This window comes from Gracilinanus agilis, chromosome 3, assembly GCF_016433145.1.
Source record: "Gracilinanus agilis isolate LMUSP501 chromosome 3, AgileGrace, whole genome shotgun sequence".
NCBI lineage: Eukaryota > Metazoa > Chordata > Mammalia > Didelphimorphia > Didelphidae > Gracilinanus > Gracilinanus agilis.
In genome coordinates, this window is record NC_058132.1 from 76,618,124 (window position 1) to 76,631,254 (window position 13,131).

At 41.9% G+C, this 13,131-nt stretch overlaps 1 protein-coding gene across 1 annotated transcript in view; it reads right to left on the reverse strand.

Moving 5' to 3' along the window:
* The window catches only part of RLF (RLF zinc finger), a 106,756-nt gene extending 101,407 nt beyond the window's left edge, over positions 1-5,349 (reverse strand). The window contains exon 1 of the mRNA XM_044668026.1: positions 5,146-5,349. Within this exon, the coding sequence (XP_044523961.1) occupies positions 5,146-5,349 (204 nt within the window). The remainder of the gene's footprint in view (positions 1-5,145) is intronic.
* Between the last annotated feature and the right edge of the window lie 7,782 nt (positions 5,350-13,131).

Sequence of the window (13,131 nt, forward strand, 5' to 3'; positions counted from 1 at the left end):
TTAATTGCTGATTTAAATATTAAGAATTCAGAAAAGTATGGGGATACAAATGAATTGAAGCAGAATCAAGAATCAAGAAAACAGTAAAACAAATAATACAGAGAAAGAAACCCCCCCCTCCCAAAATTTAACTGTATGCTGGGTAATTAGAATGGCTAAGCTTGGCCCCAGAGAAGATGAAAAAAGGCATCTATCTTTTCCTTAGTTGCTGAAGCTATGGATGCAGATTATTGCACATATAGACTATCATAATATTGGTTAGGTAAGCTCATTTTTTTTCCCTTTTCAAATCCCTTATAAAGATAGCTCACTGGGTAGAAAGGATATTTGGAAATGAATAGTGGTACAAAAACAAAAGATATTTAAAAAACCAGAAAATTGTTTTTCAAGTCAACTCTTTTAGCAAAGCATTCAAGACTATATCTTACTATATCATTCTCTTTCCCATTCTACATTTCTGACGAGCTAATGCTAGTTGTAACCTAACTTCTCCACACAACTTTTTCTCAAATCCCTTTGAATTTTTGCAAACCACTCCTCTCACCCTGAATGAACTTCATTTTCATTTCAGCCTATGAGAATTCTTCCTTTCCTTCAGCATCAGCTGCTCTACCTCAGAGAAACCTTCCCTAATAAGCCCAACTCAAAGTGTTGGCTTTTATGACACTCAACCTCATAAGTACAGTAGAGTCCAAAAAGGAGACTAGTCTTAACAAAAAAAGGGCTAGGTGTGAAACCAATATCCAGCATTTTGTGTCTATGGGCAAGTCATCTTAACTTCTCTGAGTCTCGGTTTCGACATTTGTAATACAGAGATAACACCAGTAATGCCTACTTTGTTGTATAGCTCAAATGAGAAAATGTAGATAAAACCCTTTACAAGCCTAAAGTATTATTACAGAAACACCAAGTATATTATTTGTGATATTATTTTCTTTTCTTAATATAAACTCATATGTTGCACTATTCATCTTTGCAAGCCTAATGTCTTGCACATTAGTAGGTATTTAATAATAATAATTGCTAAATTAAAGCCACTTTCTTAAAGTCAGGTTTCAAAAGCACATTATAATGCAATTTGCTCATAAATATATATTTGGTACCTTAAAGAACAGTTTACTCAGGCAACTATTGATGGTTTGAATTTACTCTTGAAATTTTTTTTCCTATTTTAATAAATAGAACTATAAAGTTGCCAAACTTTTAAAGAACATAGGTAGCACCTTAATTTTTTATCAGTTTGCACAGAAACTTTGGAAACAGAATGTAAAAAAGCTATTCATACTACAGTAAACAAGAAAGAAAAATAGGTTACTATGTTTCTAGACTTGGTACATGATGCTCTGGATTCGGGTCAGAAGATTCAAGTTTCCAATCTCAGCTTTGTCATTTTCTGATTGGGTCATTTTAGGCCAGACCCTTATCCTGAGTGTTTACTCACTCCAAGTATTTCCTCCCTTTGCCAAAAAAAGTATCACACAGGCTTGTTGTAAATATTATGAGATGAGATCAGGTACAATGAGAGAAAAGTAGTGGATAGAAACCCATAACTCAATCAGGAAGACTTGGATTTTTCAAGTCTAGCCTCAGATACATATTGGCTCCTCCCCCATGTCTAGAATGCTTTCCCTCCTAACCTCAACCTCCAAGCTCACTTTCTAAAAGAGGACTTTCCCAGTGTTTCCACACTGGGCTATCTCTTTGGGATTACCTCCCATTTATGGTGTATTTGTTTGTATTTTGTATTCTCAATTAGAATGTGAGCTCCTGAGCTCAGGGACCAGGTTTCTGCCTTGATATTCCCAGCACTAACTATATACAATAGTTAGGGCTTCATAAATGCCAAGTGATTAGTTTGTGACCCTGGACAAGTCATTTAACTGAATCACATAATAAGTACCCTTGGGCAACTCTCTAAGACTATGAAAGTTGCAGTATGGGAGAGGGGACCTCTATACTCCCTAATTACAATTTTTGTTTGCCACATGGAATTTTGTTTAAATTGGATCATTTTCAGCTTTTTTTTTTTTTTGGCTGTTCCTAAGGCTTCATTTTTTTTCCCATTTTCACCTCCCAGATGAAGAGCTATATCCTACCACATGCTCATTTATTTCTCAATGAGTTGCAGTGTTTCCAAATACAAAACTGCTCCTTTCACATGCTGCTGAAGCTAAAGGAATCTGAGCAATGGGAGAGAAGCATTTTGTCCCCATCTTATTAAGAGATGTGCTTGCCAGGACCTTAGACTATATCCCTAGATCAAATCCCTGAAGAAATTTTATATTATTCAATTAGATGAGGACTTCCCAACAAGTCTTGAATCTACTGAATAGTTTGAAAAGGTAAGGACTTTCTTTCTCCATATCTTTCTGCATTAAGGTAATCTAGAATCCACAAGATCCAAAGCACCATAAAACTGACAACAAAGTTCTTCTTGTACTTGGAAGCAAAGAAATAACTGACTCTGAAAAAAAAAAAAAAAAAGGCTAATCTTATCTGGACCTCCAATAAGAATAAGAAACATCTGAACAAGACATAAAATCCATTAGTTGTACGATTTGTATAATTTGACTGGGGTAGTAAAAACTGAATGAAACTTATATATTAGCCGTCACTCTAAATATAATCCAAAAATCCATTAAAAAGAACAAAACAAGGGGACCCTTGAACTGAGGTTAAAAAATAAGCTTCCATTATATCCTTACATATCTAAGTAACACTAAAATTCAACGGTATTACTATATAATACCAAGCACCTTACTTAGGTACTGAAAAATAATCCTCTACAATTCACATTCATTTATTCAAAAAATGTATACCAGAAGACTACAGAATAATTGCAGGCCAAGTGCATATCAAAAGAGCAGAGAATAACTTATAGACCATTATTTAAAAGTAGATGACAGGCAATATTAAAAATACAAAAGAAGCATGAGAAGACCTAAGAATTGATGCAAAGTGAAGTATGCAGAAACTGGAAAATGACAACTACAATAATGTAAATGCAAAGAAAAATGGAAACTGAAAGGCTGAGCAATTATAAGTATCAAATCTGGCCCCAAAAAGACATTTGAGAATGCACTTTTGTCCTTTCTTTGCTGAGGTGGAAGACCTACAGATGTGGAATACTGCATGTGGTGTTAGTCTGGATTGATGTGATGGTTACACTGAACTGCTTTTTCCCCCTTTTATCTTTACTAATAAAGATGGCTTTCTGGGTGAGGAGGGAGAGAGGGACACTTTGGGAAATGAAGGTGTTATGAAAATAAAATATCTGAAAAAAGTGCATGAGAATATCCTACACACTCCCTTAAGGATCCTGAGCCTCAGTCATCAGTATTTTTAAGGGAGGGAAAAAAGAAAATATTTCTAAAAAGGGAGCAAAGTGGTGCACTGTGGAGTGTATAAGTAGTAAATCAGGAAGACTCATCTTTTTGAGTTCAAATCTGGCCTCAGGCACTTGGCTGTGACCAAGGGCAAGTCACTTAATCCTGTTTCCCTCCATTCCTCATCCGTAAAATGAGATGCAGAAGGAAAGGGCAAACCATCTCCCAAAAGAAAACCCCAAATGGGATCAAGAAGAATCAAGAAGGCACTAAAGAACAACAAAAACAATGACTTTTAAGGAGTTATAAGAGTTCTGCCTTGGGGATAGCTTTGGAACAGAGGAAATTCCAATTAGGTAAATATAAAAATAACTGACATTTATAAAGTGCTTTAAAGGTAGCAAAGGATTTTACATAGGTATTATCTCATTTTAGCCTCACAACAACCCTAAGAAATTGGTACTTCAAATATCTGGCATTTCCCCATTTTACAGTAAAGGATACCAAAGCTGGGAGGGGTTAAGTGAACTGCCAATGACCACAATAAGCTATAAAGTGTCAGACAGGATCAGAACTCAGTATTTTCTGACCCCAATTCCAGCATTCTATACTTAAGGGTAACATTGTCTTCTTCATCAGCCATACTATCTATTCTGAATCAACTGTAGTAAGAGGAAAAACCACAATGAGATTAGCCAAGAATTACTTATTTAAATGTGGGGAAAATATTTCAAAAATTCATATTATTCCGTTAAATCCTCAACAGGCGGAAGAAAAACAAAGTAGAATTAAGTTAAGAACACACAATCTGAGATATCAGAGGTGGCTCAGAGGTGTGCTCCGAGCAACATCGGGATTAAATATTAACGACAATAACTCAGTTGCAGAGCTCTTCAGTTTTCAAGGGACTTTCAGACACACAAAAAGGCTTCTTGATCATCTGCAAAGTTGCTTATCCATCCTCAATCGTCAAGATTTGACAGCAAAATACAGAAGCAAGACAATTTAAATCAACTTCACCACAAACCTTTTCAGAGCCACTACCGAACTCGGAACCAGGATGACTCCTAAAATGGCTTATCTTCCTCTACTCCACAGAGTTTCAAACCACAATAGGAGACTACATCAAAGTTTTAAATTTAAAATATTCACACGCAAACAAAAATCTCATTCCAAAATCGCTTAATGAGGGAACTAGAGACCATCTTTCAAAGACTGGCTGTCACTTGAAGAGTGGGGAAGGTAGAGATTTATTTAAGCCACCAGACACACCTCGAAGCAGAGCTAAATCGCTCCGGAAGGCGCTGCCCTGTCGGGGCAGAAATCTGCAGCTATCCCTCGCAGTGTGGCAGCATCCCCCCCACAGAGAGAAGAAAGTGTCGGCTTCGGGCAAACCCAGTCAGGCGGGGGCATTGCCCACTCTGGGCAGTAAAGGTCTGAGGAGAGCTGGATGGGGGAAGGATCATCCCTTCCTCGCCCCGTGGGATGCTACGGCATCACGGGGCGGGGAACATGCGTGGGGAGGGACCTTCTCCTCCTCCTCTTACCCCTCACCCGCTACGCCGAGGTCGGAGAGCAACAATAGGGCCCAGGCGGCCTCCTGCGGCCGACACCAAGCGAGATCCCCCGCCCCAGGATCTCCTGAGCCAATCTCTCTTTTTCCGGACAGGGCTTCCCTCACCACGATCTGGGTCCTTGTAGGGTTGCCCTGGTCGGGCCTTGCCCATCCCTACGCAGACTGCCGCCCAGCTCCGGCCTCAAGCCCGCTTTCGCCCCCGCGGCCCAGCCCCCGAGGGGTGCGGGCCCATCAGCCCCTCACCTGGCAGAAGCTCCGGCAGTAGGCGCGCGAGGAACCTTCCGACACTTCCTGCTCGCGAAGCTCCGTCTCAAGCTGCCACAGGCGTGACCAGAGGCCCGGGGGGCCCAGCGCAGGAGATGCCGGACGGCGGTTGCGGGCCCCGGTTCCCGACCCGGCCCCGGCCGGGGCTCCAGAAGCAGCGGCGTCTCCCTTCCCGTCCGCCATCTTCCCACGGCCCAGCGGCGCGTAGGCAACCGAGACACGTGACGCGCTCCTCAGCGGCACCGCCCCCTCCCGCTCCCTTCACGACCTCCGCCCCGCCCCGGAATGGCGTTCAGATCCTGCGACGAAGAGCGCGCATTAGATGACATCACGCAGGCGCCTCAGAAAGCTCCAACCTACGAAGTCGGCGTGCTCTCCATTTCCCCTCCCAACCAACACACGCGGCACCATAGCAACGACCACGACCACGCCCCTTTTCCACTCCCAGAACTCTCGCTTCCCTAGGAGCTCCCAGGAGGGTGCTCCGCGCTTTATTCCCCCACACAATCCTCCCTACACCTTCTTCCCCTCTAGCAACAACCAGATAACATTCTTCCCCTCCTCGCGACTACTCTCTGACCCAGGTCTGGCCCTGGCTCCCAGTGGGAAGGCTCATGCAATGGCCCCGCCCATATGCGCAAAAACGTCACTCTAAGGACCTTGACAACTATCCCACCTCGTCTTCTAGGGAAACCCAGCAACAATATGAGCATTCTAACCCTTCTTTCCCCCGTCAGCATATTGAGAACGACTTTCCCTAACTATCAAACCCCCTAACCCCCAGCTGCGGCCTCCAGGTTATGGCCCCTCCTTCTCTCCCCAAGACGACCTCGGGAATGACTCCGCCCCCGTCTCTCCATTCCCAAGCCAGTTCCTCTTTTCGGCCCCACCCCTTGCCCCACATGGCGGCGCCCTAGTAACTCCGCCCCCTTCTACCCTAGAGTCGCCTGTAATGTCTCTGTTCTCGGTCCCTCGAACCGATTTGGGTTACCTGTCCTGTCCCTTGCCCTCCCATGGTGAAACCTTAGTAGCAGTCTAGTACTCTAGAAAGAGCCGCGCTTTCTGTCCCAATTAACTAACCTGGGCTCAGGCCCTCCCCCAACAATGTCCCAGGAGTGGCAAGGTCCTAACAATGGCTCCGCCTCCTACTCCCAGGTGATTTCCCAGAGATGGTCCTGCCTCTACTTCCGCCACTCACATCTAGTACACCTAATAACAATTCCTCTCCCAGCCCTCCCGGACGATGCCACAGTATTAGCCCCTCACGCCCCTCCCCGGAAAAACCTAAAAAAGGGCCCCACCCCGTCCCTAAGGCAGTGTCCTGGAACTGACTCCTCCCTTTAAGCCCATAACCCCACCTCCTGACCCAGCCCCTAATGCTCTTTAACAGCCCCGCCTCCCGCTCCATGGCCCGCCTCCTTCACCCCAAGGAGCGGCCTACTAATAATGGCCCCCTCCCCCAAGGCGAAGCTCCCAGACCCAGCCCCTTTCCCCTGGGGTGCCCTAGTAACGCCCCATCCCTTGCCCCCACCCCCAGCAACACCACCTCCCCTTATCTATCCCCTACCCCTATGACACTCTGGAAAAAGAGTAACGAATCTCCCTCCTCCTTCTTCCCCGCCCCGTTGCCCTAGCAACCTACCTTCCCTCCCACCCCAAGCCTGGGGCCCTCACCCTCACCACCTGTCCCTCCCCAACTCGCCCAGGACATAGAATCCTTGAGTGGGCCTTTTGGGAGATGAAGCCCCTGGCCTTTCTTTCACAAAGCTCTTGGTGACTCTTCACCATTTTTCTTCATCCCTTCATATTGATCACCCCTCCTCCAACTTTCGGAGCTCTCCATATCCACAGATTTCAGAGTTGGTGAGGTGCTTAGTAATTACCAAGACGGGCCCATTTTACAGCTGAGGAAACAGAGCCCAGAGAAGGAAAGAGACTCAATCATTTCAAAACAACGAATACTTATTTTATCACAAATCTCTGGCTTTTAGTAAATACAAGCCCTGGCCTCATGATACTCTGGGTCTAGGAAATCATAGAATGAAAGGCTGAATAAAATCCAACTAATTTGTGAATTCCACGGGGATTTTGCTTTATCTGAACGTTGTAACTCTCCTTCCCCCCACATAGAAGCTAATAAATGGTTATTAAATTGAATCTAATTCATCATTTTAAGGATAGGAAAACAAGAGATTGCAAGAAATAGAAGATACCAGCCCCACCCTCTCATTTTATAGAGGTGAAAATGAAACCCAGAATGAAGGAAATTATTTGTCAAGATCCACAAATGGACCTAGCAAGAGTTAGAGAAAATTACAAAATGTAAAATAAATTATTTTAATTATATTAAATTAAAAAGCTTTTGTACAAACAAAAACAATGCACCCAAAATCAGAAGGGAAACAACAAATTGGGAAAAAATCTTTATAATAAAAAACTCTGACAGGGGTCTAATTACTCAAATATACAAGGAGTTAAATCAATTCTATAATAAATCAAGCCATTCCCAATTGATAAATGGGCAAGGGACATGAATAGGCAATTTTCAGATAAAGAAATCAAAACTATCAATAAGCACCTGAGAAAGTGTTCTAAATCTCTAATAATTAGAGAAATGCAAATCAAAACAACTCTGAGGTATGTTATAGAGAAATAGGTAAATCTTAATCTTTGCTTAAAGGCAGAGGATTAAAGGTGAATGAGGTGATAGGAATGAGGAATGAAGGGGATGGCTGAATGTAGGGAAGAAAAGAGTGAGGTGGTATATTGGATGGTGAGGGATTAGGTGGGGTATTCAAGAGAGGTAGCTTAAAACAGGCTAGTCACAGGAGGCTAGAGACAGAGGACACTGGGGATTAGACTGAATCCTTCAAGGCAGGAAAAGTATCCCTAAGGACACAAAGGAGTTGGGCCAGTCAGAAGTGTTTAAATCTGCCTTGAGGGCTTTCCCTTGTTAGTTTCTCAAGGTCCTTGAGGGAGGAGTCGAAGGGCTCCTCCCTGCCAGTCAAACTGATGGCAGGAAGTCTCAGGTAAGGACTTCCTGCCAAGACGGATGCCCGCAGTTCCTCAAGAAATAAAGAGAAAATAATTCCTTCCCTCTTCAACCCTTGCTTAAATTTTCAACACAATGATTCATCAGAGGGTTTGAGTAGGTAACAAAGGGGGTTTATTAGTTATTAGGGTTAATCAGAAGGTGAGAGGGGTTCTAGGGTTTGTGATAGCCATTAGGGAGAAAGTGAAGCTGGGGAAGGGTCAGGAGAGGGTTAGACTGAGGGAGAGCTTGCTCTCCCAGTCCAAAGATTTGGCTGCCTTAAAGTAAAGTATATACTAGATCAGTAAAATAAGAGGTTGATTTAAAGATGTCCTACTTGCCTACAGAAAACTAAACCCAAAAAGTATAATCACCAAAACCAAAACCGCCCTTCTTCCCAGAGCCCAAAGGGAAAATCAGGTAAGATAATAGGGGCATAATATGGAGAAGGTAGGGGAGAGGACCAGAGAAATCAGCTAGGTCCAAATTTCCAGAGACAAAAAGCACAGACCAAAGCAAAGCCAAGAGCCAAAAGCAGAGCCTCATTTGGACCTTCCGCTCTCTTCAAGCCTCAGGTTCCAACTGACTTTCTCTGAAGATTCCAAGGCTTAACTGCAAGGGCTGTTTACAGTTGACCCCTTGCAAAAGCAAAAGCCTCTATTGCATCCTTTTATTACAGGTATCACCTCACACCTAGCAGATTGGCTAACATATAGCAGGGGAGAGTAATGAATGTTGGAGGGGATGTGGCCAAATTGGGACATTAATGCATTACTGCTGGAGTTGTGAACTGATCCAACCATTCTGGATGGCAATTTGGAACTATGCTCAAAGAGCTTTAAAAGACTATCTTCCTTTTGATCCAGCCATAGCACTGCTGGGTTTATACCCCAAAGAGATCATAGATAAACAGACTTATATGAAAATATTTATAGTTGTGTTTTTTGTGGTGGCAAAAAAACTGGAAAACGAGGGTATGTCCTTCAAATGGGGAATGGCTGAACAAATTGTGGTATATGCTGGTGATGGAATACTATTGTGCTCAAAGGAATAATAAACTGGAGGAATTCCACGTGAACTGGAAAGACCTCCAGGAATTGATGCAGAGTGAAAGGAGCAGAGCCAGAAGAACATTGCAAACAGAGACCAATAGACTGTGGTAAAATAGAATGTAATGGACTTCAGTACTAGCAGCAATGCAATGACCCAGGATAATTCTGAGGGATTTATGAAAAAGAATGCTACCCACATTCACAGGAAGAACTACAGGAGTGGAAACACAGAAGAAAAGCAACCACTTGAACACATGACTTGATGCTGACATGGTTGGGGATGTAGACACTAAATGACCACACCAATGCAACTATCAACAATTTGGAAATAGGTCTTGATGGATGACACATGTTAAAACCAGTGGAAATGCACATTGGCTATGGGGGGAGGATGTGGGGGGAGGGTGAAGGGAAAGTAAGAATATGAATCATGTAACCATGATAACTTTTCTAAAAAATAAAAATTATTAAAAAAAAAAAAAGATCCACAAATGGTAAATGGCAGGGCCACAATTAGTATACATTTCTAAGGTTCATGAGATCTGGGGTTCTGTCTACTTTCCACCCTCAGACAATGGGCAAATGAGGCAGGCTGGAGTCAATATAGCTCCAGACAGAAGTCAGGGGACAACTGATAGGACAACATTAGCCAGCTAACCTATTAGGCAGTATGAACTCAGACTATTGCATCACAGAACCATGGATAGCTCCAATTTCAGGAACTGGCCTAATCTGGAAGCCCTTTTAGGGATTGCATACTCAAGCTATTCTAGATAGATAATACCACCTAGAGCAATGGCTCTGAAAATTAAAGGAGCCTCACACAACTCTGGAAGAAGCTACACAACCATTCACTATCCAATCTTAAATGAGCCCTCACTGCTGCCAGGAAATCCTCTAATTCTTCCCTATTGATCTCAACCTCACTCCCCACAGTAGCTATTGTTCTCTGCCTAAGCCTGTTGGTGGAAGTAGGCAATGGACAGTGATAGATGCAGGACTCTCATGTTCTGAAATCTTGTGTTTCTCACTAGTTTCAGCATTAGTTAAGCATAAATTGCAGAAACTGCATTATTAATCAGTTAACCATTCTGTATTGTTAATCACCTGTACTGGTTCTGTACTGATCATATCTGTGCACCATATTTGCACTGTTCTGTATTATTATGTATTATTAATTGCTTATATTGTTCTGTATTTACCTTAGTTCTGAACTGTTAGGCATTATTAATTACCTATAGTGGTTGTTTACTTTCTATATCATCCCTCTGTTCCCATCTTCAATGTAGGTATTCCAGAAGGGTATCAAGATATCTACTACATTCTCAAAGGATGGCTGGTGATATGAAGATGGGATTGACTCTCCCCTCGTCTACTTTTAAATTTAACCAACCAAAAGCTTAGAAACCCGTACTTGATATTAAGTAGGGGAGGTTCACAAATTGCCCTCTGGGCAGTGCTAAGTAAATTTAAAGACTGTAATTTGTCCCCATAAAGTGGAGGAAGGGACAGGAAGGGACATAAGAAAAGGACTATAAAAGATGATGAACTTCCTGTCCTAGAGGTCTTCAGCCTGAATCTGGGGCATGGAGGAGCTTGGACCTGGGACTCTGTCTTTAGGACTGCTTCTGGTAAGACTGCTCCCGAATCTTCTCCTTTGGAGCTTTACCTGAGTGAGTGAAAAGCTGACCTTCCCTTCCTGGCTTCTGGAGAGATTAGTTCCAGAAAGGCCTCCCCTTCTTGGAGGAGGCTGTGTGGGTTGAGCCCTTGCTTATTTCAACACCAAGTACTCTAGCTGAGGGGTTAACAAGCCCTAAATGGTTTGAGCTGGGGGACCAGAGCAACATTTAAGGTGATAAGCTAGACTTCTTACTCTACACTCTCTTTCATTTCTCTACTTTTACTCTCACCACCTTTTTTGTAAATAAAAGCTGCTAAAGGTCATTTTGGCTTGAGCTTTATTAATTTTAAAATCAGCACTCACAGTATTATCTTAAAATTCTCATATATTTTAGTCAAACCCTTAATTAAATTCTTTACAGTGGGACAATGGGGGCAACATGGGATATGTTCGATAAGGGCTCTGACAGTCCTGAAGAACAACCCACTCCCCAAACCTGCACATACCCCTTGTTCCTTTTTTAGTGTCCCTAAGTTCACCTAGGATGGGTCAGACCAGAAACACACTTCTTTCTGCCTGGAACTCCCCAGAATGTCAAGGAGTGGGCTATTCTGGGAAAAGGTGGAGATTTCCCTAGAATAAGAGACCATAAACTCCCAGACCTTCATTAAATATATAAACACTGATTGGAAGGTGGGGTTACTCCATTATCCCTTGAGCTACTCTAGCAGCACTAAGGTTACTCTAGCAGCCCAAGACAATTTTACTATCCTCAACTATTATAATATCTAAAAACATCATTAAATAAAATTTTTTCATTTCTGGATTGAATGCAGTTTTGAGCTTCTCATTCTTGGGGTGAGACCCTGCTACAAATTTGGATGTATTTTCCCACAACACCTGAAAATAAAGCCAGTGCCCATCAATTGGTAAATTACTGAATAAATTGTGGTAAGAAAATAATATATTATTGTACTATAAGAAATAAGGAATTTAGAACAGACTTGTGTGATCTAATGGTACACAGTGAAAAAAAGCAGAACCAAGAGAATAATATAAAACATATAAATAATATATATGCAATAATATACAAAGACAATGATAACATAAATGAAAACAACCCCCAAAAGTGGCTCCACTCAGTTTCAGTTTTTAAAAAATCCCTTTTTGTTTTAGAACCATACTAAGTATAAATTCTATGGCAGCAGAGTAGCAAATGCTAGACAATTAAGGTTAAGTGACTTGCCCAGGGTTACACAGCTAAAAAGTATCTGCTTCCACTCATTTTAAAGGCAATAATCAGTGCAGGTTCCAGAAGACTTATAATGAAATATATATTGTCTTTCTTCTTAGGAGGGAAGTGAGGGACTATGTGAAAGATGAAGTTCAGAAAGATGGTAGACTTCTCTCAATGAATCACTAAGATGGAGTCCAGGAGTCTTTCCAGCAAAACAAGTTAAGTTTTGTGTTCCCAACCCAAGCTTCATTTCAGATAGATAGGATTGAAACAGTCTTTGTGTTGATTGATTAAAACTCTTGAATTATTAGGATAATTGGTTTTGTAGATTGTGTGTTGTGATTAACCAGCTTTCCAGATAAGATTGTAACTCTCAAATAACCAGCCAATAGTGAATGAGGGGAGGCACCATCTTTGAGACAGGCACTAGTATAAAAAAAAGGCTGCCTGGTTCCATATTTTGTACTTGCTGGCTATAACACTTGTAACATGAACTTGTACCTATTCTCCTGAGGATGAAATAAAATTGATGCTGAATCCAAGATTCTTTTGAGTAGGTGGTCATTCCTTTTAGACTACGAAGGCTGAAAGTTACATGAGACTGACAGACGTGACCAGCATAACAGTTGGTTTTACGTTATTGGTTTTCTGTGTTATAAAGAAAAGTTCTGTTGAAGAATGATAATTAATTGGAAATAACTGGTGTAAAAATCAAAAGCTCCAATATAAACTAAAAAAAATGTATAGTCTAGAAGGGTATAAGAAGGTAGTAGAAGAAATGAAGAGGAAAATAAGAATGAGAGTAGTTCTGAAAGAGAAATTGAAAGGCCCTGGTTCAATAGGATCTGAGACAGGAAACTCTTGTTACTGTTTTTTGAAAAGGGGAAGAGGGAGTTCTAAGGCTAGAGTCCTGTGAGCTTCACTTCAACTTATGGTAAAATTTTTAGAATATATTATTAAGGATGGTGTTATTAATGTTTAGAAAGGGAACTGGTGATTATTTCTAAGAGCCAAGTCTGGTTTC